The sequence below is a fragment of the Schistocerca nitens genome, chromosome 1 (assembly GCF_023898315.1).
Source record: "Schistocerca nitens isolate TAMUIC-IGC-003100 chromosome 1, iqSchNite1.1, whole genome shotgun sequence".
Lineage (NCBI taxonomy): Eukaryota > Metazoa > Arthropoda > Insecta > Orthoptera > Acrididae > Schistocerca > Schistocerca nitens.
In genome coordinates this window covers 1105485316-1105509423 of record NC_064614.1, presented here as the reverse complement: position 1 = coordinate 1105509423, position 24108 = coordinate 1105485316, and the positions used below count along the sequence as shown (strand labels likewise).

Below are 24108 nucleotides of genomic sequence, written 5' to 3'. Positions count from 1 at the left end.
TTATAACAGTCATGAGACCATTGTTGCTCCAGGAGAAGCATCAAATGGATCTCCACAAGGACTTTCATCTCTTTGCACAATTTCACTAAACAGTGAAAAACTTACATGTATGTCATTGGCTCAGTTGAAATATTTCCAATCCATACTGCTGCAAGTCAAACGAGAAATGTTCATCAAGCAGTGACTTTAAACTGTTTATGTTTGTCTTTGGCTCAGTTAAAATATTTCCAATGCATATTGCTACAAGTCAAAAGATAACTGTTGTCTCGCCACGTGAAGTGATTTCCCTATCGTAAACTTCACAAGGTATGTGTAATGGGTTATTCCTACTATACTTGCTTTCTTCATTTTGTTCATCTCTAGAATATTTTCCAATTCTTTCATAACTTTTGACTCACAATGGTTAATTGTCAAGATATCTATGAAGAATAGGAGTGCATTGGTGATCTGGCAATGAGAAACAAAGACAAAAACAAACAAAAGAATTAGAAAATACTGTAAAACAATGTTGTTATTATGCAGTTTCGTGACAGCCAAAAAACTCATATCTTGTTTCTGTAAACAAAAAAATGAGCACTGTGCATACAATTTTATTCTAAAACAATTTATGTAATTCTCTACAGCTCACACAAAGCAACAGTATGGTAATAGTCTGCTGTCAGATTATCTATCACAAACCTGCATCAGTGAGCTGAATACTGATAGTAACAACAGTGTAAACATTTACAGCTTTCTTTAAAAAAATCTTGACTACAATATTACAGACATATTTCACTAACCATTCAGTAAGTAGTATTTTGTCAGCTTCAGTACAAGTAAATCATAGTGAATAGCAAGATTATGATTCATGTGATTCATGAATTCCAGGTCCTACTGCCAACATATTTAAAAACCAGTGTTTCAGCAACAATTACTACTTACTGCTTCTGCAATAAGCTTTTTACACAGATTGTGAATGGGAACCAATCCTGAACTAAACAAGCATCACTACAGTTTTGTTCTAATGTAAATTATTCACCAGCCTAACACTTGCCACAAGCTTGTTGAAAGAATATTAATTCCTTTCTGACTGGGGCATCTCAGTTGACGTTTTGTGCAGAGGAAAAATGTGAAGCACAACTGAAAATTTCATCCTATCATACTTGTGATCATGAGGCAAGTGTTAATAAAAATGAATCATCATCAGAGTGCACATCTTCCTCTTACATGCAAAATTGTAGAGTATAAATATCATTGATTTGTGCCTACAATATGTTAATGTAGGTGAATTTGCATTAAGAAATAACGGTTTGAAATCTACACTTCTACCACACATACCACAGAAGAACAATGAATGAATTAAATCTTATCTTGATACACAAATTACTAGTTTTCTCCCTTATAATAAACAGGCTTCAACAAAATTTTGAGTCTAATTCACACTGTTCAAATAAAGAACTTTTACAAGTGTACCATTGACATGCAGACAAACAGGGATGAAAAAATTCTCATTAGTGCTGTTTTATAGTTGTAAACTACAGCAAAGTGCAACTGAGAAACTGCGGTTTGGCAACATGGACATGGGTACAGCTGACGAAAGTATATAGCTATCAGCAGAAAGAAGCAAATATTTTAGATGTGCACAGTGATTGGAGACCAGTTGTTAAAAACTCAAAATGGATAGTAAACCAGTCCAGTGAATACTGCAGAACAAAGCATGACGATTAAAGCAAACAAGATGCAAGTTATTACATAAAAAAAGATTTCACACTGTCTTTAGTGTTGTTTACAGTATTAACAGATCATAAAAAATAGCTGTCAACTCATAATTGGTTTAAACACAGTTCTTTAATATACATGATCACCTTTGCAGCTGGTGTATCCTTCCCATGAAATGAAGAAGGAAGGAAACCTCATATTTAATGTCTTGTTACCATAAATGCCAGACAACACAGCAGAAATGTGCAGGGATCAAAACTCAAATCTTTGAATTCTTCTAGTAAATTATGGAGCCCTCATACATTATAATGATGACAATGTAGGACTAAAAGAAACAACTCACAAAATAGTAGCAGTGTTGAGTTATTGACAGGCAAGCATAAAGAAACTACGATAGTTTCAGACAAATATTTTTTAAGCTACACACACACACACACACACACACACACACACACATACACCCCTTGCTGAACAGTAAAAGTTACATATTGGACCCACCTTGCATTTTTCCATATGGCATTGATGTAAACATTAGGCTGTGCTACTGATCGGTTCAATACCACAACCATTATTTGTTTCTCACATTTGTTGGCTTTGCCAACTCATGACCAAACTGTCACCTTTCAACATAACCTAGACCTCGGGGTGCATTACAGATCACCGCAACCAAGATTTCTGGGGGAGGTAGGTGGGTCCAATACCACAATTTAATTGCAAGAAACCAAAACACTGAAGTGATTAATGGAGGATGAGCAACTTACTTCAAAATCATCCTCATACTCATAGTCTTCATCATTCTCAATATTTGGTTCTTCTTTTGATGCTACCATAGTTGGGGGCATAAGAGGTGCAGCTGAAGATGTAGAAGGTGTATTCAAAAACTTTTCAATTTCATCTTTCATTTTCTGCTTGTCATATGTACCAACATCTTTTACAACTTTCACTTCCCTTGGGCTAAGGGTCCTGGTTCTTGTTCGGTCCCTACTGAGTTTCTGTGGTTGACTTCTCTGATGAGCCATATTTTCCTCAATGCTCTTGCGTGAGTGCCTTTCATAATCCTTTTTATGTGATGCAGCAGGCTCTGCATTGACTGCAGCAGACAATTCATTTGAATCAGTGGTGTTGGTGACTAATGATTGTTTGATTCCAGAACTGGATTCCTTCCCGTGTGTTCTTGATTTGCTTTCATTTCTTTGTAGCTTATTCTGATCTATCTGTCTATATGTGGTTGTTGACAATTTTTTTTGACTTTTTGAATCATATCTTGGAGAACTAGTAGAAGAGGCTGGAAATAATATCAATACAATTATAATTACTGTTGAGTATTTAGTTATAACCAGAAAAATTACAAATACACACAACTCAACTTAGAAAAATGAATACTTTTAATATTTATGAATGAGTTCTATAACACGAAAATTAATACTGATACTTTTAAGTTCATAAGACATTTCTGCTTGAAAGGTGACAACCTAACTGTCTTCCTCATGACATTTTATATTTATAATGGTCGTATTTGGGTACAAGATTTAATTATAATTTGTGAGAAAAATATTATATTATTAGGCAGAGAATATACCAATTTAATTTCTGCTCAATATCATTAGAACAAAATGAATGAAACAACCTTGTATTTCAACACTCAACATAAAAGAATTTCATTGCCTTTGAAATGTCCATGGCAATGGGAATATTGTAACTTAATTTACATGTTATTAAGAAGGAAGGAAGAAACATTAGTATGTAACATCCCTTTGATGAAGAGTCATTAGATACAGAGCATAAGTTCAGATCTGCTGTGCCTATTCTGAAGGAACCATCCCGGGATTTGCCTGAAGTGATTTAGGGAAGCCATGGGAAACCTAAATCTGGGTGGCTAGATAGGGATTTCAACCTCAGTACTACCATCAAACACAAGTCCAGTGTGTCTCTCAATCAGTTCTTAGGTGCATGCACATAGTGAGGCAATAAAAAGTATATTAATCCTCAGTTTTATACTACTGGTATGTGCAAACATTCTTATTCCATAAAATAGGTAATTATGAATTAAATTGTTAATAATTGTGATGAATAGTGTAATGAGCAAAGTATGGTGCAGAAAGGAGTCCATTTCAGTGGCTGTAAGAGTTTTAATGCCCTCCCTTCAAGAATTAAGTGTTTGGTAGATGATGATCTCTTGTTTAAAAAAAAACCTTACGGCAAGGATCATTTTATACATTAGAAGAGTTCCTGAACTACAGTGTTTAACATTTCTTGTATTGTAAATTGCAAATGTATGCCCAAATTTGTATTTTAATACCGAATATTTTTATTGTAAACATATATTTTGCAATATTTATTTCTCTGTAACACTTATTACTTTGTAATCTTTATCTATCTCTAAAATCTATTTTTGTAGTGCGACCTAAGTTACTGTTTACTGTTTTTCGTTTTGTAATCTCTATCTATCTCTAAAATGTATTTTTTTGTAGTGGGACCTAAGTTACTGTTTACTGTTTTGTTTTGTTTTATGTATCTCCATAAATTCTGGCCAAAAGATTGTAAAATTGACACGTTCCATATCCTGTGATAGTGTCACAACATGGATCACCGGAACAAGAGATAAATAAATAAATAAAAATATAAATAAATAAATGAAGGGCAAATGTTCTGTGCCCAACATTAGATGGGCGATTTCACTATGCAGTACTCTTCTAACAACTGACTAATGTAATGTTGTTCAAATTCACCATCAAACTCTATTTGCTGTTTATTAGCAAAATTCTTGTGCATAATTTTGAAAAGTAGTCTCACAGCAGGATTAATAATTAAAGGAAAGAAAAGAAACGAAACAACTGACATATACTAAATAATACGACATAAAGCGGAAAAATCTATGGGTTACTTGGCAGCTGTCATAACTAAGAACTTTCTGTACGGTCGTAAATACGTTTTGCTTATTTTCAGTAAAAAATGTAAACGGTTTGTAACAATGATATCTACTGGTTTAAATTAGCATATATGCGAATTGTCAGAATCAGTACATATTTATATATCACCGGCTCATAAAATTATAGCAAGTGTCACTCCGCCAGTGCGATCTCTGATTGAAATTTGACACTCACGTTTTAGAGAATTTGTCGTTTTTCTTGAGAGGCTGTGAGTAGACGTACGTAGCTCTCGAGATGATACGTCTGGTGGGCGGCGTGGTGTTGTAGATTTTTCAGCAGACTGTCCAGCGTTTCTTCTCTTCATTAATGTTTCCTTCAGTTTGTTTACATCATTACTTACATTTCTTGAAGACTTCTGTTTTAACGCATCTGTTGTATTCCTATTATCTCGTTTATCTAAAGATATTCTATCGGATTTATCAATCTCTCGCTTTTTTACTGGCACATCATCTCCCCTTCGTAACGTCTTCTGTTGTGATCGGCTGTCATTCGTGCGCAGTGATGACGAGTCTCTACTTTTCGGTGTACGTTCGACAGTCGCTTTTTGATCTTGTTTGCGCTTGTCTTTATCATCTGCTGTTCTTTTGCCTTTAGTACCTTCTTGTCTAGAGTTGTGACTTTTAACTGGTGTCGTTTTCTTTGTGCCATCCTAGAAAATCAAAAGGAACATTTTTCACACATGTTTCACACTTAACAAAGTTACGCGCCTATGGCGATAAATGCAACAAGAAATCATACTCATGTTAACTTCTGGTGTATCACATACTTTGTCTGGGGGTGCTGGTTTTCTTGTGGACCCCTGAAGATAAAAAGAAGACAGTATATTCCACACAAACATAGAAAACGGATTAGATAATTGCTGTACGCTCATATAGTCTTCATTTTCTGTTTCTTACCCTATCTGGAGGCATTCTTCGCGATTATGTTCACCCTCCAATACTGCTTCTGAACAAGCACCATGTGCGACACTTTTGAGTGGAAATATGCTGAAACAAACGAAGAGCGCTGTTTATTGATCAAACAGACCAAGGAGGAATTGTGAAGTAGCCTGATGCTTCTAATGGATTTCTACTCATGAGAAGCAGAATTACAACTAAAATAATCTACAGATACTGACTTTGCTATCATCTAATTGCGATACAATACTCGTCTTGACATTACATTAGAACTACCGCACTTTCTCCGCTGCGCTGTCTTTCGCGCAGCAAGAAACTGACGGCCAGTTGCGCGCCACAGCATTGTAACGTGACAAGGGACCGACCAATAGCACAAAAGCAGGGCACGTGTCTTCCGGTTTGCATTCATGTCGCCAGAGCGGCGGAAAGTTAAGACTATATGAGCTTCCTAAGCATTTAAACGCTGCCTAAAATTTGTAATACCTATAGCCCATACTTACTTGTACCAAGGATGCAGCTGGTAGCACTCGAGTAATTTTTGACAGCGCATAAATTTTTGAATCATTGTTTCCCGCGAAACTTCCAAGTTACAATGCTGATATTCTGTAGGCTACATTACGCAATACATTGCATTTTTTATTGACACCAAGTGTGCTATTACCTCACACGAGCGACAAATCCTAGCAGGTCGTGCGATCTGTCCACAGATCACATGTATGTGGGCAAATTGCAGCGATCGATCGCTGACCCCTTGATATTCATATACAATTTCATGAATCGCATGCGACGTGTGACAATATGGCTGGCTGGCTACGATTCGTTTGTTTAAATGCAAAATGCATGGTTATCTTTTTTTTTTATTTCGCTATGCCCGTGGAAAGTAAGAACTTTTATGTTAGAATTTACAGTTATTCAATAATCACAATTCACTCTTTTAAGTGAAGTTGAAGCCAAAGCCAACAGTTATGTTAAGTAGAAATACAAATGCAATAACCACACATTTTGCAGTAATTAACAATCTGAAGCTGTATGGTACAAGTGAAAATTCCTGGGAAATCCAAAGCTAGTCACAATATACACGGCTCCACCTGGCGATTTTGAGTTACTTATGTATCAACAAGACGCATTATTACATTTTTTAACCTCTAAAGAGAATGAAGTAATATTAAGTGGCATACCTATTCTACAGCAGTGCCAGTACTTAATTCACTTGTCATTTCATATAACCTGGCCCCTCACAGAACTTACAAGAGTTGTAAACCAGCAGCGCTGCATTTAATAACATTTCTATAAACACATCGAGATTTCAAACCACTGCGTAAATACTTGAAGTTACACCAAAAGACCAATAAATGAAAAAGGAATTGACGACTTTAAGAAGTGCAGTTTTTGCGAAATACAGACCAGAAAGATGTAGCACAACACACTTGGCGCCAGCGAAACATGTATTGTGTAACCAAGCCTACAGTTCCCAAGATACGCGTTTCAAAACAACTTTAATAAATGTCAATTCCAGTGTCTTTAAATATATTTTTGCAAGTGTTAGTGAACAACTGCCACAGCTGCTAAACAAAGCCGCTCATTTTCTACGGTAGAGTAACAGATCTTAAGGAGCGTGACGTTATATTGAGTGAAATTGCTTGGTAGATCGCTAATGTGTGGCGGGTCGAATGGAGCGATCGATTGCACGCGATACAGCCAGCGATCCGTAGCTCGTGTGTGATACCATATAGCGCCCCCTAGACGGTCAATAATATTGCATAAGAATAAATTGCAGTATTACTGATGTTCTCCCTACAATGCTCAGTAATACTGTCAATTGTATTGCCAATAATACTGCGCAATAATAGTCGTTCGGAATGTCGGACGATGACGATGTTCCTGCTGTGATAATTGCCCTTGCTAGTTTCAAGCAGAAAAAAGGTGGATGAAAACTTGGTTAAAAGATCATTCACCAAAACTTGTTAAGAGAACTGTGGTTGAACGAGAAAAGAAAGATTATCAGAACTTATTGCGTGTTGATGTTCCAACAATTGTTACGTTACTGGAAATTGCTCTACTTTGGAGTATCCTTAACTAAACGAAGCACACGTTTGGCGACGGCATCTCTGGAACATCGCTTGAATTTGAGCGCAACGGCCTGATTGCCTAAATGCTAATTATCTCGGAAACGGCACAATTTATCGAACTTTTTTCTTAACATTTATTTCTCAGTACAAACTACCCTGCAACACCCTTATAAGCTTTTCAGACTGTTTCTGACCACCCTGTGGTCTCTCCTATAAGTCGTCAGGTGCATTTTTCGGGTGTTTCAGCAGATACTTGGCAATTCAGTTTTTGCATTGTGTAGCTAGAGTCAGCCCAAACAAATAGTGCTCATCATGTCTTTCAAGTGACACTGAGTGTCGTGGACATTACGCCTTTTCGACTTTTTGTAATAGATCGTAGAGATACGTCAGCATAACAGGCAGCAGGGAGATAACCTAGTTTTACTTTCCCTCCTTGCTTCTAGACCACATGATTTTATGATATTCCTTACTTTCTTATTCACTACCCTCACCATGAATCGTCTGTCCCTTCTTACGATTTGGAAACATTGTGGAGGCAGAAGATATACTTCCAGTGGCTAACGGCTCACCAGTTATTGAACTGTGCACTGTTCTTGACAAAAGAAAAAAACAAAACAAATAAGTATACAGATATATGTAACTGTCAGACCCACCATACTTGCTCCGGACACTGCGAGAGGGCTGTACAAGCAATGATCACACGCACGGCACAGCGGACACACCAGGAACCGCGGTGTTGGCCGTCGAATGGCGCTAGCTGCGCAGCATTTGTGCACCGCCGCCGTCAGTGTCAGCCAGTTTGCCGTGGCATACGGAGCTCCATCGCAGTCTTTAACACTGGTAGCATGCCGCGACAGCGTGGACGTGAACCGAATGTGCAGTTGACGGACTTTGAGCGAGGGCGTATAGTGGGCATGCGGGAGGCCGGGTGGACGTACCGCCGAATTGCTCAACACGTGGGGCGTGAGGTCTCCACAGTACATCGATGTTGTCGCCAGTGGTCGGCGGAAGGTGCACGTGCCCGTCGACCTGGGACCGGACCGCAGCGACGCACGGATGCACGCCAAGACCGTAGGATCCTACGCAGTGCCGTAGGGGACCGCACCGCCACTTCCCAGCAAATTAGGGACTCTGTTGCTCCTGGGGTATCGGCGAGGACCATTCGGAACAGTCTCCATGAAGCTGGGCTACGGTCCCGCACACCGTTAGGCCGTCTTCCGCTCACGCCCCAACATCGTGCAGCCCGCCTCCAGTGGTGTCGCGACAGGCGTGAATGGAGGGACGAATGGAGACGTGTCGTCTTCAGCGATGAGAGTCGCTTCTGCCTTGGTGCCAATGATGGTCGTATGCGTGTTTGGCGCCGTGCAGGTGAGCGCCACAATCAGGACTGCATACGACCGAGGCACACAGGGCCAACACCCGGCATCATGGTGTGGGGAGCGATCTCCTACACTGGCCGTACACCACTGGTGATCGTCGAGGGGACACTGAATAGTGCACGGTACATCCAAACCGTCATCGAACCCATCGTTCTACCATTCCTAGACCGGCAAGGGAACTTGCTGTTCCAACAGGACAATGCACGTCCGCATGTATCCCGTGCCACCCAACGTGCTCTAGAAGGTGTAAGTCAACTACCCTGGTCAGCAAGATCTCCGGATCTGTCCCCTATTGAGCATGTTTGGGACTGGATGAAGCGTCGTCTCACGCGGTCTGCACGTCCAGCACGAACGCTGGTCCAACTGAGGCGCCAGGTGGAAATGGCATGGCAAGCCGTTCCACAGGACTACATCCAGCATCTCTACGATCGTCTCCATGGGAGAATAGCAGCCTGCATTGCTGCGAAAGGTGGATATACACTGTACTAGTGCCGACATTGTGCATGCTCTGTTGCCTGTGTCTATGTGCCTGTGGTTCTGTCAGTGTGATCATGTGATGTATCTGACCCCAGGAATGTGTCAATAAAGTTTCCCCTTCCTGGGACAATGAATTCACGGTGTTCTTATTTCAATTTCCAGGAGTGTATTATGAACTAACGAAAAGATATGGAGCGCTTAAACGGCGAAAAACGAAACACCACTCAGTGACAATAAAACTCAGTATACCGTAAAGCTGATTTTTCGGATGGGCAATACTTCCGCTGCCCATATGCGCCATGCCAAAGTGAGCATATGGCAGGACTACCTTCCCGCTCCCCGCCTCAGCCGTCACTCAGTGCTCGTGTGGCGCGCTGCGCGAGAAACTATGGCGCAACCGCAACGCCGCGCGACCTGGCGCTGGCGCGTGTCGCGTCCCAGTCGCGTCGCGTCCAAATTTGCGCGGTCCCATTTGAACCTGTGAAGTAACGAAAACGCGCGCTGCGCTGCGTCGCGCCACACGCGCTATACGCGTCTCAATTTACGCCTGGCCTGTTATCTCTCTCAAACAATTTTACAGGAACTATTCACTGAAAATATATGATTTTTGTCTTACTTGTAGCGTTATATGTCAGCTTCGTGACGAAGTGCCCATCAACTCGCTAATGACCGTTCTTATTGTGATGTACACATTTTAGTAAGACACTACGCAAAACTCAAAAAGTTTGCAACGAAAATTAGGGGTCGCTATGATTTTGCGTTTGGTGCGTATTACACCATATGTTGCTGAGTATGAAATTTAGCTAACATGCTGAATTTTTGTTTAGATTTGGGAGGAGATCTCTATCTGCCTCCCATCTCGAGAAAATGGTACCCATGTAGCGCGCTCACTTCCGATCTCACGCCCGCGAGAATGAAATACTCGCAACATCTCTCATATCTCCTAAACCGCTCGAGACATCGAAACGAAAGTTTGGCTAATGATAGCACACAAGGAGGAGAGTGTTTTGTCAATTCTTAAACACACGGAACTTTCTTACCCATGGCGATATATCAGTACTTATACTTCCCTTTTTATTTATTTCACTCCAGTGACTGTAATTTTTTAAGAGTTATCGACAACTAGCGAAACAAGAGCTTCCTAAAATATGAAATTTCTTCTTTAATGTTACTGCAAACCGACACTATGTGCTTTTTCGTAAGCTACTGAGCTCTGTGGTTGCCAACTACTTGTTTAATGAGGCACTCCGTTTCGGAATTCTGTCTCAATAGCTGCTGTGAGATGAGTTTGGCAAATTATACTGTGACAAAGGAAGTACAATTAAACCATTCACCAAGAGAAATGTGGCCGTTACTCACGAACTGTTATGCTTCTTCGAATGAGAAAATATTAACAACTCACAAAAAAATAGATTGCCAATTCCGTTGGAATTTTGGTGGAAACCACGTAACCCATCGTATTTTTAACACTGAGCGACTGGAATGGAAACTTACCCAAGGATTTTATTCCTTCTCTTGATCTGAGCAGTATTAAAATAATGACGAGCGTTCCTTCAGGCGGAATGATAGGCACATGCCAGATATTGGTTACTCACCTATGGCTTGCCAAACTGACAATGTCTGATCGCGAATAAAATATTTGTTACTGAGAAAAATAAACTGATCTGTCGCACAAGACAACGGTCAGTGTATTGTCAGCAGCGGAGGATATTGCGCGCGACAGGAATGCACAAGCTAGCCATGTGTGCCTTGTGAGTTGGGGTTCGAAAAACATTGTCATGAAAGTAGATCTGCCTTTGTCAACAGTACATTTCAACAAATTAAATATATCTAATCATAACACTCTTTTAAGATATTCCTACTTTCGCAATAATACCGACCATTTTCTTCATTTGTGTAGCCTGTTGTATAATTAGTTTATTAATGCTGATAATGTGCATGCAACAATTGAAATGCATTTTCTCATCACGGCGAACCAATTAAAACATCGTTATTTGTGACTGCTTTTCGACTGTTTGTAGCTTGCAGTGGAAATGTGATGTTCACATGCATGTAGTACAGTGTGTCGTATTACATCCATATCAGAGTAATCACAGTGAGACTTCTATACTTACCGAGCGAGGTGGCGCAGTGGTTAGACACTGTACTCGCAATCGGGAGGACGGCGGTTCAATCCCGCGTCCGGACATCCTGATTTAGGTTTTCCGTGATTTCCCTAAATCGCTCCAGGCAAATGCCGGGATGGTTCCTTTCAAAGGGCACGGCCGACTTCCTTCCCCGTCCTTCCCTAATCCGATGAGACCGATGACCTCGCTGTCTGGTCTCCTTCCCCAAACCAACCAACCAACCAACTTCTATACTTCAGATCTTGGACGCTTTTTACCAGGAGCACGAAGAGATCACACCTGTGGAGATTATCCCTTTCTAAATTTTTGTAACAGATCGTACAGATACGCCAGCATACTAGGCAGCGAGAAGATAACCTGGTTTTACTTTCCTACCTTGATTCTTAAACACATGATTTTATAATATTCTTTGCTTCCTTATTCACTACCCTCTGTTCCTTCTTACGATCTGAAAACATCGCGGAGGCATATGATACAGTTCCAGTCTAAGGCTAGGCGCAAATTGAGACGCGTATAGCGCGTGTGGCGCGTTTTTGTAACATCACAGGTTCAAATGGGACCGCGCAAATTGCGACGCGACGCGACTGGGACGCGACACGCGCCTGCGCCAGGTCGCGCGGCGTTGTGGTTGAGGCACAGTTTCTCGCGCCGCGCGTCGCGCGTGCCTCGCTAGCACCGTCGGAAATTTGAGGTGGGGAGCGGAAAAGTAGCCCGGCCATATGCTCACATCGGAACGGCGCATATGAGCAGTGGTAGTATTGCCCATACGATAAATTTTGCCTTACTGTGTACTAAATTTTATTGCCTTTGGGTAGGTGTTTCGCTTTTCCCTATTTAAACGCTCGAGCTTTCTTCGTTAGTACATTATACTCTTCTGTTATTTATATCTGTATAGTTTTGTTTTGTTTTGTTTTTCTTCTGTCAAGAAAAATGCATACTTCAGTAACTGATGAGCCATTGACCACTGGAATTGTATCATATGCCTCCGCGATGTTTTCAGATCGCAAGAAGTGACAGAGGGTAGTGAGTAAGGAAGCAAGGAATACTATAAAATCATGTGATTAAGAAGCAAGGCAGGAAAAAGTGAAACATGTTCTGAGGCATCAAGGAGTCACCAATTTAGTATTGGAGGGCAGCGTGGAGTGTAAAAATCGTAGAAGGAGACCAAGAGATGAATACACCAAGCAGATTCAGAAGGCTGTAGGTTGCAGTAAGTACTAGGAGATGAAGGCGCTTGCACAGGATACAGTAGCATGGAGAGCTGCATCAAACCAGTCTCAGGACTGAAGACCACAACAACAACATGGCTAAACACTAGCTGAAGTTTTGTTTACAGTGCTACGACACTGTCAGGAGATGCAACGAGACTGGTTCTCGAAATACGTACAGTATGTCAGTTTTCTGAGAGGCCACCGTTACAAAGCTGAGCAGGTTTCTGCGTCTTTAATACCACAAAAATTGTGGCACCCAGTATCTTGGATAATGACGCTGTTGTTTAAGCGTGAAATAACTGCTCACGATTTGGATTATGAAGTTACTTTTCGCCGACTGTACTGCTAAGCGAAAGGCTGATGATGGTGGTTAACATTTTATATTGCGTAAATTATGAAGGTGAAAAATTGTGAGAGTTTGCGGCTATTATAGTTAAATCGTTGCATGACACATGTACTTCTAAAATTTTCAAAGTAAAATGATTTGTCTGATTTTTCTGAATTGAATTTTCTAGGGAGTTGTGCTAAGACGATGTATAAGCACAATTTAAATAAATGCATATGTTAAATTAAAACATTTTACGTATTTCACTGTACTGTTGTTAATATTCAAATCCTAGGCATTTGGGCACCTTAAAACTATGGGCGATGCAGTTTATATTGATTATGTGTGTGTGTGTATAAGGGGTGGGGGATGGAGGGGGGGAGGGAGATACGGTTCAAAAAATGTTCAAATGTGTGTGAAATCTTATGGGACTTAACTGCTAAGGCCATCAGTCCCTAAGCTTACACATTACTTAACCTAAATTATCCTAAGGACACACATACCCATGCCCAAGGGAGGACTCGAACCTCCGCCGGGATCTGCCGCACAGTCCATGACTGCAACGCCTAGACCGCTTTTTTTATCCCTTCCATTTTGTTCGATACAGTTCGTTGCGTGTGGTCTGTGCGGACGTCGCAAGACATCCGTTCAAGTTGATCGTAGATTCTTTTACTCAGTTTTTTTATTACAGAGAGCACGCAGCCCTCTGACCGAACACGCTGAGTTACCGTGCCGGCTGTCGACTAATCCCGCGCGGCAGATACAGTTCCTATGGACATGGAGCATATTAAATGAAAGTAGTTTATATCAACAAAGGATGTACGGAGGGTCATAGATGTCCTCTCCCCCCTCCCCCCCCCCCCATCTCCTCCACGACCCACATCCCCGGCTCCCCAGCATTAACCCCCCTTGATCGAGTGACAGTTGTGCGCAGAGACACATATGTAGAGATGGAATGTGCTGACATTTCTCCGGTATTGAATACACTTTTGGTACCTTTTCGCTTTCATATTCGTTGACTCGCCAACTCACAACCAAACTATCGCATTCCAGCCTAACCTAGATCTCAGGCTAAGCTACAGATCAGTCTGTCACCATATCCAGGTCTTTTTTTCGTTCACATTCGTTGGCTCCGCCACATAGATGGCAGCAACGTTCAATCTAACCCAGACCTCTCGATCAGATAGGTCAGTCATCACAACCTGGTGCCTGTATACTACCTGTGAAGAGCCGCTTATACCAGCAAGAGTCCCAGGCTCTGCAGAAACGTCTTTTCACAGAAGTTTCATTCCGCGCAAGTGCTCGAACAGCCCCCATCCCCCCTTCCCCACCGCTCTTCCCCTCTACGCCCCTTGGATCCGTGCCTGTAGGGAGACAACGAACTTAGCCATAGAACACATCTATCTGACATTTGTTCCACCAGCTTCAAAAGACGTGTGAGTCCAAAGACTGAGTTGATTCCTAAATGAGCCTTAGATTTCTCCTGTAACACTATAAATGTTGTCAAAACTGTTCAAAAATGGTTCAAATGGCTCTGAGCACTATGGGACTCAACTGCTGAGGTCATTAGTCCCCTAGAACTTAGAACTAGTTAAACCTAACTACCCTAAGGACATCACAAACATCCATGCCCGAGGCAGGATTCGAACCTGCGACCGTAGCGGTCTTGCGGTTCCAGACTGCAGCGCCTTTAACCGCACGGCCACTTCGGCCGGCTGTCAAAACTGTATTGTAGGCGTTGGAGACTGCTTTGAAGACAAACAAACGTACTCCGTTTGTATATTCTGTTTTATTGTTTTGTGTTAACGACTGACGGAAATACTTTACACTGCAGACGTACCTTGACACCCGGCTAGCCTGGCAAGCCAGAAAAGATCACCCACGCTGCGCGCTATCCCTCGTCCGTAGTCTACGCTGTTTCCGTGTTCACTGGCGCAGTTCCCTATTGTGCACCTGGCTACCAGCTGCCACTGCTTCCTCCGCCATCGGTCAGAGACAGCTGCTGTCGGCTGTTACCTGGCGACGGCACCCGCATCCAGCGTTTGTATCCTCAAGGCCGCGCCACGTGCTCGACGTCAAACGGCTTTCTCTCTCCTTTTGCTTCAATGCGCGGTCTGGAGAGCATTTCTGCAATTAGTAATTCTTCTCTGGCTGTCTTGTGACAACGATGGAAACGAGTAATTTGTAGTGACGAATCACACTGTACCCAATGGCAGTTCGTTGGAAGGGTTTGCGTATCGCGTTGCCAGATGTCCTGCTGTTACCGGATATGTGTGGCTTTTTATGGTCGTGGTTGGGCAAATACATACAAAGTCCGGCCTGTCAGACTTTTACTAGGGTTTTTACACAACAAACGCACATTCCACACTGCAACTTCACTCAGGCTTGTACACAACCTTTTATCATGACTCATCTGCAAAAGGGGTTCGGTTGTGCACAGTTGCATTCGCGCCCTATATTGAGTAAATAGCCAGCCTTATTACAGCAGTGAATGAAAAAAAAAAGGTTCAAATGGCTCTGAGCACTATGGAACTTAACTTCTGAGGTCATCAGTTCCCTAGAACTTAGAACTACTTAAACCTAACTAACCTAAGGACGTCACACACATCCATGCCCGAGGCAGGATTGGAACCTGCGACCGTAGCGGTCGTGCGGTTCCAGGTTGTAGCGACTAGACCCGCGTTTGATCGTTGCATCTGCTCGGGGCGGACGTCGTAAGACAACTGTGTAAGTTCGTTATTGATCGATTAACTCAGTTTTTTTTTATTACAGAGGGCACGTAACCCTCTGACCGAACACGCTGAGCTACCGTGCCGCCACACCGCACCGACCTTACCGCACCGACGGACCACGATCAAAAGACCCCGACCTTTGTCCCCTATCCTCTGTCCCGTGTCAAGTTACGTGACACTACATTAGTGAAATATATTATTTCCAAACATGACCATCATGCATTACAATATTAAAATACGTAAAACTAAATACCTTATATTATTTTGTAGACAATCATCAGATTATTTACATATTTAAGGGTACACCACTTTTTGGCAGTTTCACCCCTCTCCTTTTGTTTAATCGCGTCTTTGCCTAAAAGGTGTGGCATACGAAATACTCATTTTGCTCTACATAGATCGAAAACTGAACAGTACCTTCACAATAAAAGACAATGACTTATTATGCAGAGGTTCTCAAACATCCTTACAACTTAATTTTTGTATAAAACATGTTCTTTAATGTCCAGAATATTATCCCTGCTACTATGCTTTAAATTTGAGTTTTGAACTATTTTGAAGAGTTCTTATGTTTATGGAGTACTCCTATTTCAGTGATCAGATACCCAGCAAATCCAATGATTAGCGAAACAAGCACACCTTACATTATTAACATATGTACCAAGTTACGCACTGAGACATAGGCAATTATGTAACTAAGTAATTCAATGTCAAACTGTTATATGCTGCCTCCTCTCTTTATTAAGAATGTGGCTCCATAAATATATTGACTTGTGCTTGCTACACCCCAACTGTTCTTCCACAGTACACATTACCACATCCAGCAAATTAGTTATACTGTTACAGTATCCCTTGTAACGTCACAAAACTACTGACGAAAGTGCGATGAATAAGTAAAAGGATAAATAAGGAGATATACAAGGTGTTCAGAAATTCCCTTTAAAACTTCTAGGTCCTGTATAGGGGATTTTGAATAGAAACCCATGTCTGGAAAGGTACCGTTTCGTTCTGCGACGGTTTCATTTCAAATGTGTAACGCCGCCACGTGTGCTTGAAAAAGAGAAAAGTTTCAGAGCTGCTTTTCCTGGTATGCAGTAGGGTTAACAGAATGACGTGTGCTACGTGTATTACTCCTACGGACTCCTTCTTGTGGGGTCGCATGCAAAGTTTAATTTACCAGACTCGTGTAGAGACAGAGGAAGATCTGCTGGCACAAGTTCTGACCGCTATAATAGGAATTGAGGAGACACCAGGTGGGATGAAGAGTGTGTACGACAACATGCTTCGTAGGTACAATGTCTGTAGCAACGTTGCGGGTTGCCACATCGACCCACTGATGTAATGCATCAGAACCGTTCTGTACATACAGTATTTTGGGTTCTTTTTTGTTTTGGAATAGTGTAAATGAAACCTTTTAGTCAAGGGAAGGCAGGATTCGGTTACCATTGTGGACGGGGCCATAATCAGTTACTATTGGTTGCCTTTTACAGTTACACACAATTTATTTTAACCAGTAATTCCAGACTCAACAATAAATAAAAATATCAGACGTTATTAATGAAGGACTAAACAGCTGTGTAAATAATAGTGTTTTCAATGAGTTACAATTTAGCAAATCATCATTAAATACAGATAATGTTTTAAAAGCAAGCCACTGTGATCTGGGCAGAAGGCCTTACACGCCAGGAATGGCAATAAATTAAGAATTGTTTAAAACTCGCTGCAACTTACAAATTACAGGCATTGAAATATTAAAGGCAAGTAGCCACAAACACAGCAGAAGATATCAGACGCCAGGACTGGCTGTAAATAAGGTTTTAAGGCTTACTGCTAAAATACAAACATCAAATTAGAGTTTTAAGGCAAATGACCACAATCACGGCTGAAGGCCTTACACGCCAGGAACGGCAATAATATAAAAAATTTAAAAACCTGCTGTCAAACAGCAAATACAGTATCAAAGGTTAATTTAAAAAAACAAGCAACTGATCAACAAACGGATGAAATAAGATGATGGTAAACTTTGTACACAACCCTTAACATCCACTGAACACTACACTGCTAGACTTATTCCAGAGGGCGACCAGAACTATTAACTAGACATAGATAACCTTCAATGCAGGCATTACAAGGTATTTTAATAAATAATACAATAATAAAACACAAGGACTACAGGAGCGTTACACTGAACTACTGGCCATCAGACCTCCTTTTAGAACACACATATCTTACAAGAACCAAGTGGCCACAGACGGTGCTCCAGGAATCGACCTGTGAGAAGGTCCGGCAACAAACACTTCCGCGAGCGATGAGATAGGCAGCCAAGAGTTGCATTCACTTCATAAGATGGTAACTCAGACTAACGAATGGCTAATGATAATCGTGCTGACGCTACCTGACGTCCGATAAACCAAATGCAACGATGGAATAATACGCCAAAGCCGGAACCGGCGGTCTGCTCTAAGTCCCCAGAATACTGTGTTTAGAACGCCCAGAACGAGAAAGGAATCACTACCACGAGAGTAGAAGAATCACCAAACGGCCTACAATCAAGAAAGGTGTCAAAACCAGACGCCATACCGGACAGCAGCGGCAAGGCGAGGAAACGTGTGCACTACCGTTACATGAACTAACTCCCAGGGCAGGTAACTGGGGCGCTAGCGGTCACCAGGCAGGAAAAATACCGTTGGTTTAACTTAACAAATTGTAACAAGTTGAACGCAGTAAATAGTAAAAGAAGTCGAGGAAATCTAATCAGATCCGCCATCCCAAATGGCTCCACTCGCTGCTCTTCGCCTCGGCGACACTACGAGCAGCAACACGGACCCAAGTCACTGTAGAATCGCGATATATCACAATGGAGGAGGTTTCTCTACTTGGATTGAAATACACTCATCTTAAGGCTTGCTGGATTCGGTTTACGACGAGGTCGTGGACCCTCGTGACTACAGCCCTTCCATCCGGCAGTCCACGCGTGCCGCCAGCGGTCCCGGCGTGTTCTGGCATTGCGCGGACCTGGCTCCTCCTGAGTCCCCAACCGAACTGTCCCACTCACACGACCCGGAAAAACAACGACGTCTCCCCAAAGATAGGACAACAGTTACTACATATCGATAACCGCCGCTGCTGCCACCAGCGGACAGGCAACGCTTGCGAAACCGAGTGACGCCAGTTAACACGAGCAGAAGACAAACAACCGCAACCATGCCAACTAAACGATACCGTCTGGCCTCCAACAGAGGGCGGAAACCTACAAACAACACCAACGCGAGCCGCAGCACGGCTCAGTAAACATGTGTTGTTTCAGTCTTAATACAAACAAATGAGGTTAAGTGATAAATGGATGTTCCCTTTCGAACTGTTACATAATAATTGTAATGCGTCAAGCCTAATTCAGTTCCTCAAGCAGAAGTGGATGACACCTGTAGATGGGATATTGAAATCTGTAAATCGGTCGTGGTTTAAATAAACATTAGTATAACTGAAGCGGATCTCTCTAAATTAATCAAAAGTGGATGCGTTAAACATCTGAAATGAAAACGTCGTAGAAGGAAAACGGTACGTTTCCGGACATGGGCTTCTATTCAAATTATTATGTACTCACTCCCCTATACAAGTCCTAGAAGTTTGTAACGGAAATTTTCAAACACCCTATAAAGGGGCGATCAAAAAGTTTCCGTTCGGAGGCCGTGCAGTCCAGAACCGGTATGTGAATCAGGCAAAACTGCCGTGAACAGGCGCAGCAGGTTGAAGATACCGTCGTAGTAGAACACCGTGTCCTGCTGTGTGAAGAAGTTTGTAACTGCTTGCTGCATATTCTTGTCGGAGAGGAATAGTCGACCCTTCAAGGCCTTTTTTAAGAGGCCCAAGGCCTGATAATCACGAGAAGAGATGTGGGCTATGAGGCGTTACGACATTTGAGGAGTGCCGGAACAAAACCTGATAAATCCACTTTTGCTGTATTCGCGTGTTTAACCTGCAGGGGGGAGATACGGAGGTAATACATGCTGCCACAATATAATATTCAGCACAACGCGACATAAGTTTTTATATCGTCAGGTGAAAAACGCAACTGAATGAAAATGCGACAACTCCCGGGAAGCACTTATTCGACGCTCGGAAAACAACGCCCTGGAGTAGTCCAGCAAGGAATACAAATGGCCGGTTCAAATGGCTCTGAGCACTATGCGACTTAACTTCTGAGGTCATCAGTCGCCTAGAACTTAGAACTAATTAAACCTAACTAACCTAAGGACATCACACACATCCACGCCCGAGGCAGGATTTGAACCTGCGACCGGAGCGGACGCTCGGCTCCAGACTGTAGCGCCTAGAGACGCACGGCCACTCCGGCCGGCCAAGGAATACACTATTGAGACCACAAGGCAGGTTTTATCGGGGACAACATGTTTTATAATGCAATATAGTTATTATATTATCAATGTCAATTCATCTTCCAAAGAATCACACTGCTCATCTGCGAGTACTGTTTCTTCATCTGCATCTTCTTCGTGAATTTCACAGTCATTAAGCAGGCTCTTGTACCACAGGAAACGAGCATCCATTGCTCACTCCCTTCCAGACTACTTGTGCAGCAAACCTCCCTCATCATGTTTCTTGGCCGCTGTCAGACTATGCCGTACATCTACAGTCTCCAATGTCTGTGGATGGTTTCTGCGCCTTTTAAAATACAGAATCGCTTCCTTTCCGCAACAGTTTCATGCTTGTAATTCCGGTAGTATTTTAATCGGAATTTCAAATTCTCAAGGTGGCAGGGGTTAAATACAGGGAGCGAAAGGCTATTTAAAATTTGTACAAGAACCAGATGGCAGTTGTAAGAAACGAGGGGCATGAAAGGGAAGCAGCGATTGGGAAGGGAGTGAGACAGGGTTGTAGCCTCTCCCCGATGTTATTCAGTATGTATATTGAGCAAGCAGAAAAGGACACAAAAGAAAAATTTGGAGTAGGAAGTAATATCTATGGAGAATAAGTAAAAACTTTGAGGTTTGCTGATAACATTGTAATTCTGTCAGAGACAGCAAAGGATCTGGGAGAGCAGTTGAACGGAATGGACAATGTCTTGGAAGGCGGATATAAGCTGAACATCAACAAAAGCAAAACGAGGATAATGGAATGTAGTCTAATTAAATCAGGTGATACTGAGGGAATTAGATTAGGAAATGAGAATCTTAAAGTAGTAGATGAGTTCTACTAGTTTGGAAGCAAAATAAGTGATGATTGTCGAAGTAGGGAAGATATAAAATGTAGACTAGCAATGGCAAGAAAAGCGTTTCTGAAGAAGAGAAATTTATTAACATCGAGTGTGGATTTAAGTGTCAGGAAGTCTTTTCTAAAAGTATTTGCATAGAGTGTAGCCATGTATGGATGTGAAACATGGACGGTAAATAGTTTAGACAAGAAGAGAATAGAAGCTTTCGAAATGTGGTGCTACGGAAGAATGCTGAAGATTAGGTGGGTAGATCATATAACTAATGAGGAGGTACTGAATAGAATCGGGGAGAAGAGGAATTTGTGGCACAGCTTGACTAGAAGAAAAGGATCGGTTTGTAGGACACGTTCTGCGGCACCAAGGGATCACCAGTTTAGTGATGGAGGGCAGCGTGGAGGGTAAAAATCGTAGAGGGAGACCAAGAGATGAATACACTAAGCAGATTCAGAAGGATGTAGGTTGCAGTAAGTACTGGGAGATGAAGACGCTTGCACAGGATAGAGTAGCATGGAGAGCTGCATCAAACCAGTCTCTGGACCAAGGCCGCAACAACAACAACAATGTTTTTGCCTGTCTGTTCTGTCTTTATCCCTGAATGACGATGTATTTCTTGAAGTTACATCGTTTTATGTCGCTCAATCCAGGAACCTTTTTGTAGGATTCTCCAAGGGATTTAATATTTTGTAAGACATAATCCTGTCCTAAGGTTCGTACAGTACCATGCACCTTGTATATTGTTTGATATTCGTCAATTTGTGTAATAACCGGTTTTGTCCTAAGGTGCTTCTCAACACACGGTCTGCCGGGAGAAAGCTATGGCCTTTTACTGGAAATGTCAAATTTATTTCCTCTAATTGTGCAGGTGATTTTTTGACAAGCCAAAACATGATGGTGCGTATGATGTGGGAATTTTTGTTTTGACCCTCCACATTCTTGTTCTGTCCAATGCCAACGAATCCAAGTAATGCAGGACTGCTGAACCAACCTCCGTAGTCCCTCTGCCGCCTATGTCCTCGGTCCATTGATAAAGCGTTGGGTTCCTCGAGTCCATTCCGACGAAACAATGAGTATAGAAACTGATTTGTCGTGCATAAAATGATTCTTGGATAGGCAGGGGTTGGACTTGTAAGTCAAAACAGAATGACACTGAATCAGGATCATTGGTTTTACACAAGTTATAAAATGCCTTTTCACGTAAGGTATGTACTCGTTTCTCTTTCATTAAGACTCTCTTCCTGTGAGGATAGGTTGCGACCTTTATTTTTTGTGCTGATACAATGCATGTACTAAAATAAAATGTGGAGTGGCTAGGGCCTCCCGTCGAGTAGACCGTTCGCCGGGTGCAGGTCTTTCGATTTGACGCCACTTCGGCGACTTTCGCGTCGATGGGGATGAAATGATGATGGTTAGGACAACACAGCACCCAGTCCCTGAGCGGAGAAAATTCTCCAACCCAGCCGGGAATCAAACCCGTGCCCTTAGGATTGACATTGTGTCGCGATCACCACTTTTTTCTTTTTTTGATCTCATTTTGTTCTATATTTTTAGTTGAATTTGTTCATGGCGGACGTCCGATGACACTCGTTCAGGTTGTTCGTTGATCCGTTCACTCAGTTTTTTTATTACAGAGGGTAGGTAAACCCTCTACTCAGCTACCGGGGAGGATATGCATGTACTGCAAGCATCAGAGCAAGGTGACCGAAAACCAATATTAAAGGAGCGCGTAAGTACTTTGTGAAACATAGACTGCTTGATCTGCAAATGCGGAGGAATCGGATCGTTGTATAGTTTCTGTAGTTTCCTTTGACTTAGCTCGCAGGACAAACAAATACGTTTGGATTTATGTATGTTATAGTGGCTCTCGGCTGCCGGAAGTTTACCTAAAAATTCTCTCAATTTTGCCTTCTTCTCAGCTGATTTTACGGACTTCCGGTCCCCACCTCGTCCTTCTTTAGGAACCCGTCCCTCAAACGCTGTCTTAGCTATTGCATGCACCCTATCGTTTTTGATTCAAATGGCTCTATGGGACTTAACATCTGAGGTCATCAGTCCCCTAGACTTAGAACTACATAAACCTAACTAACCTAAGGAGATCACACACATCCATGCCGGAGGCAGGATTCGAACCTGCGACCGCAGCAATCGCGTGGTTCCGGACGGAAGCGCCTAGAACCGCTCGGCCACAGCGGCCGGATATCCTTTTTGACAGAAAACAGCTTCATAAACAATTCGTTACATACAGGTCTATTTTGTCTTACATCCGTTAGGTACTATGTGGTATTGAATGCACGTCCATCCTTTCCTTTCCTGGTGATACTCTACTTTCTCTTTGCCGTCGTGGTGCATGTGAGCAATTAAACGAGTAAGGAACACGTCCTGTGCCACTTTTGAATGATTTTTATAAAACCTTTGCCTGTTTCGAAGAAGATATCTCATCGATATTCTTGAATATTGTAACTTTGCTGTATTGTGCTTGCAAGGTCTAATCCTAGAGGATCAGCATCACGATACCCACAAAAAGCAAGCAACCCTTATAACCCATGAAGGCCACATGCCCTAATCATGCAGTGCGACAACACGTTTACTATACATACCGGTTTTCTCGTTCCACTGCTGTTTTCCTTTCTCGTCTTCTGGGTCTGTCTTTCACTATGCGTCCTTCATCCATTTTACACCCCACAATAGCACAACCCCAACGTGTTATGTGTTGGTATGACGGATCCGTATTAATGTCTCGATGTTTGCGTCACTTGACTGGCAGCAAATGACCAGTGCCGAAACACTCCTATAGTCGCAGTACGATAGTATCGAACTACGCTGCCCATACAAAACTCGATATATCCAATGTGGTCGGAGAAAGATCCGATAACTCCAAGCGGTCGGATCACAATCAGATATCTCCTTTTGTTGCGTTTAATATCTGGGCAATAGTAAGAGAAATCTGGTAATCGATTGGACATTCTGAATAGTGTTTCCTGTTACTGCATCATGGTGTGTTTCTTCTTTTCATAGCTCGTGAAACCACTCAGAGATCA

At 42.2% G+C, this 24108-nt stretch overlaps 1 protein-coding gene across 2 annotated transcripts in view; it reads right to left on the bottom strand.

Annotated features, from left to right (window-relative positions):
• LOC126198787 (cytoplasmic dynein 2 intermediate chain 1) overlaps positions 1 to 15034 on the bottom strand; it is a 161461-nt gene extending 146427 nt beyond the window's left edge. Inside the window, exons 1-5 of one of the 2 annotated variants that reach the window (XM_049935367.1) lie at positions 14952 to 15034; positions 5525 to 5614; positions 5395 to 5427; positions 4803 to 5277; positions 2460 to 2983 (exon numbers count right to left, since the gene is read on the bottom strand). In XM_049935367.1, coding sequence (XP_049791324.1) covers positions 2460 to 2983; positions 4803 to 5277; positions 5395 to 5427; positions 5525 to 5539 — 1047 coding nt within the window. In that variant the 5' untranslated portion in view covers positions 5540 to 5614; positions 14952 to 15034. Of the gene's footprint in view, positions 1 to 2459; positions 2984 to 4802; positions 5278 to 5394; positions 5428 to 5524; positions 5615 to 5745; positions 5785 to 14951 lie in introns of those variants that run through there. The other variant, XM_049935360.1, reaches the window with a different exon arrangement.
• Between the last annotated feature and the right edge of the window lie 9074 nt (positions 15035 to 24108).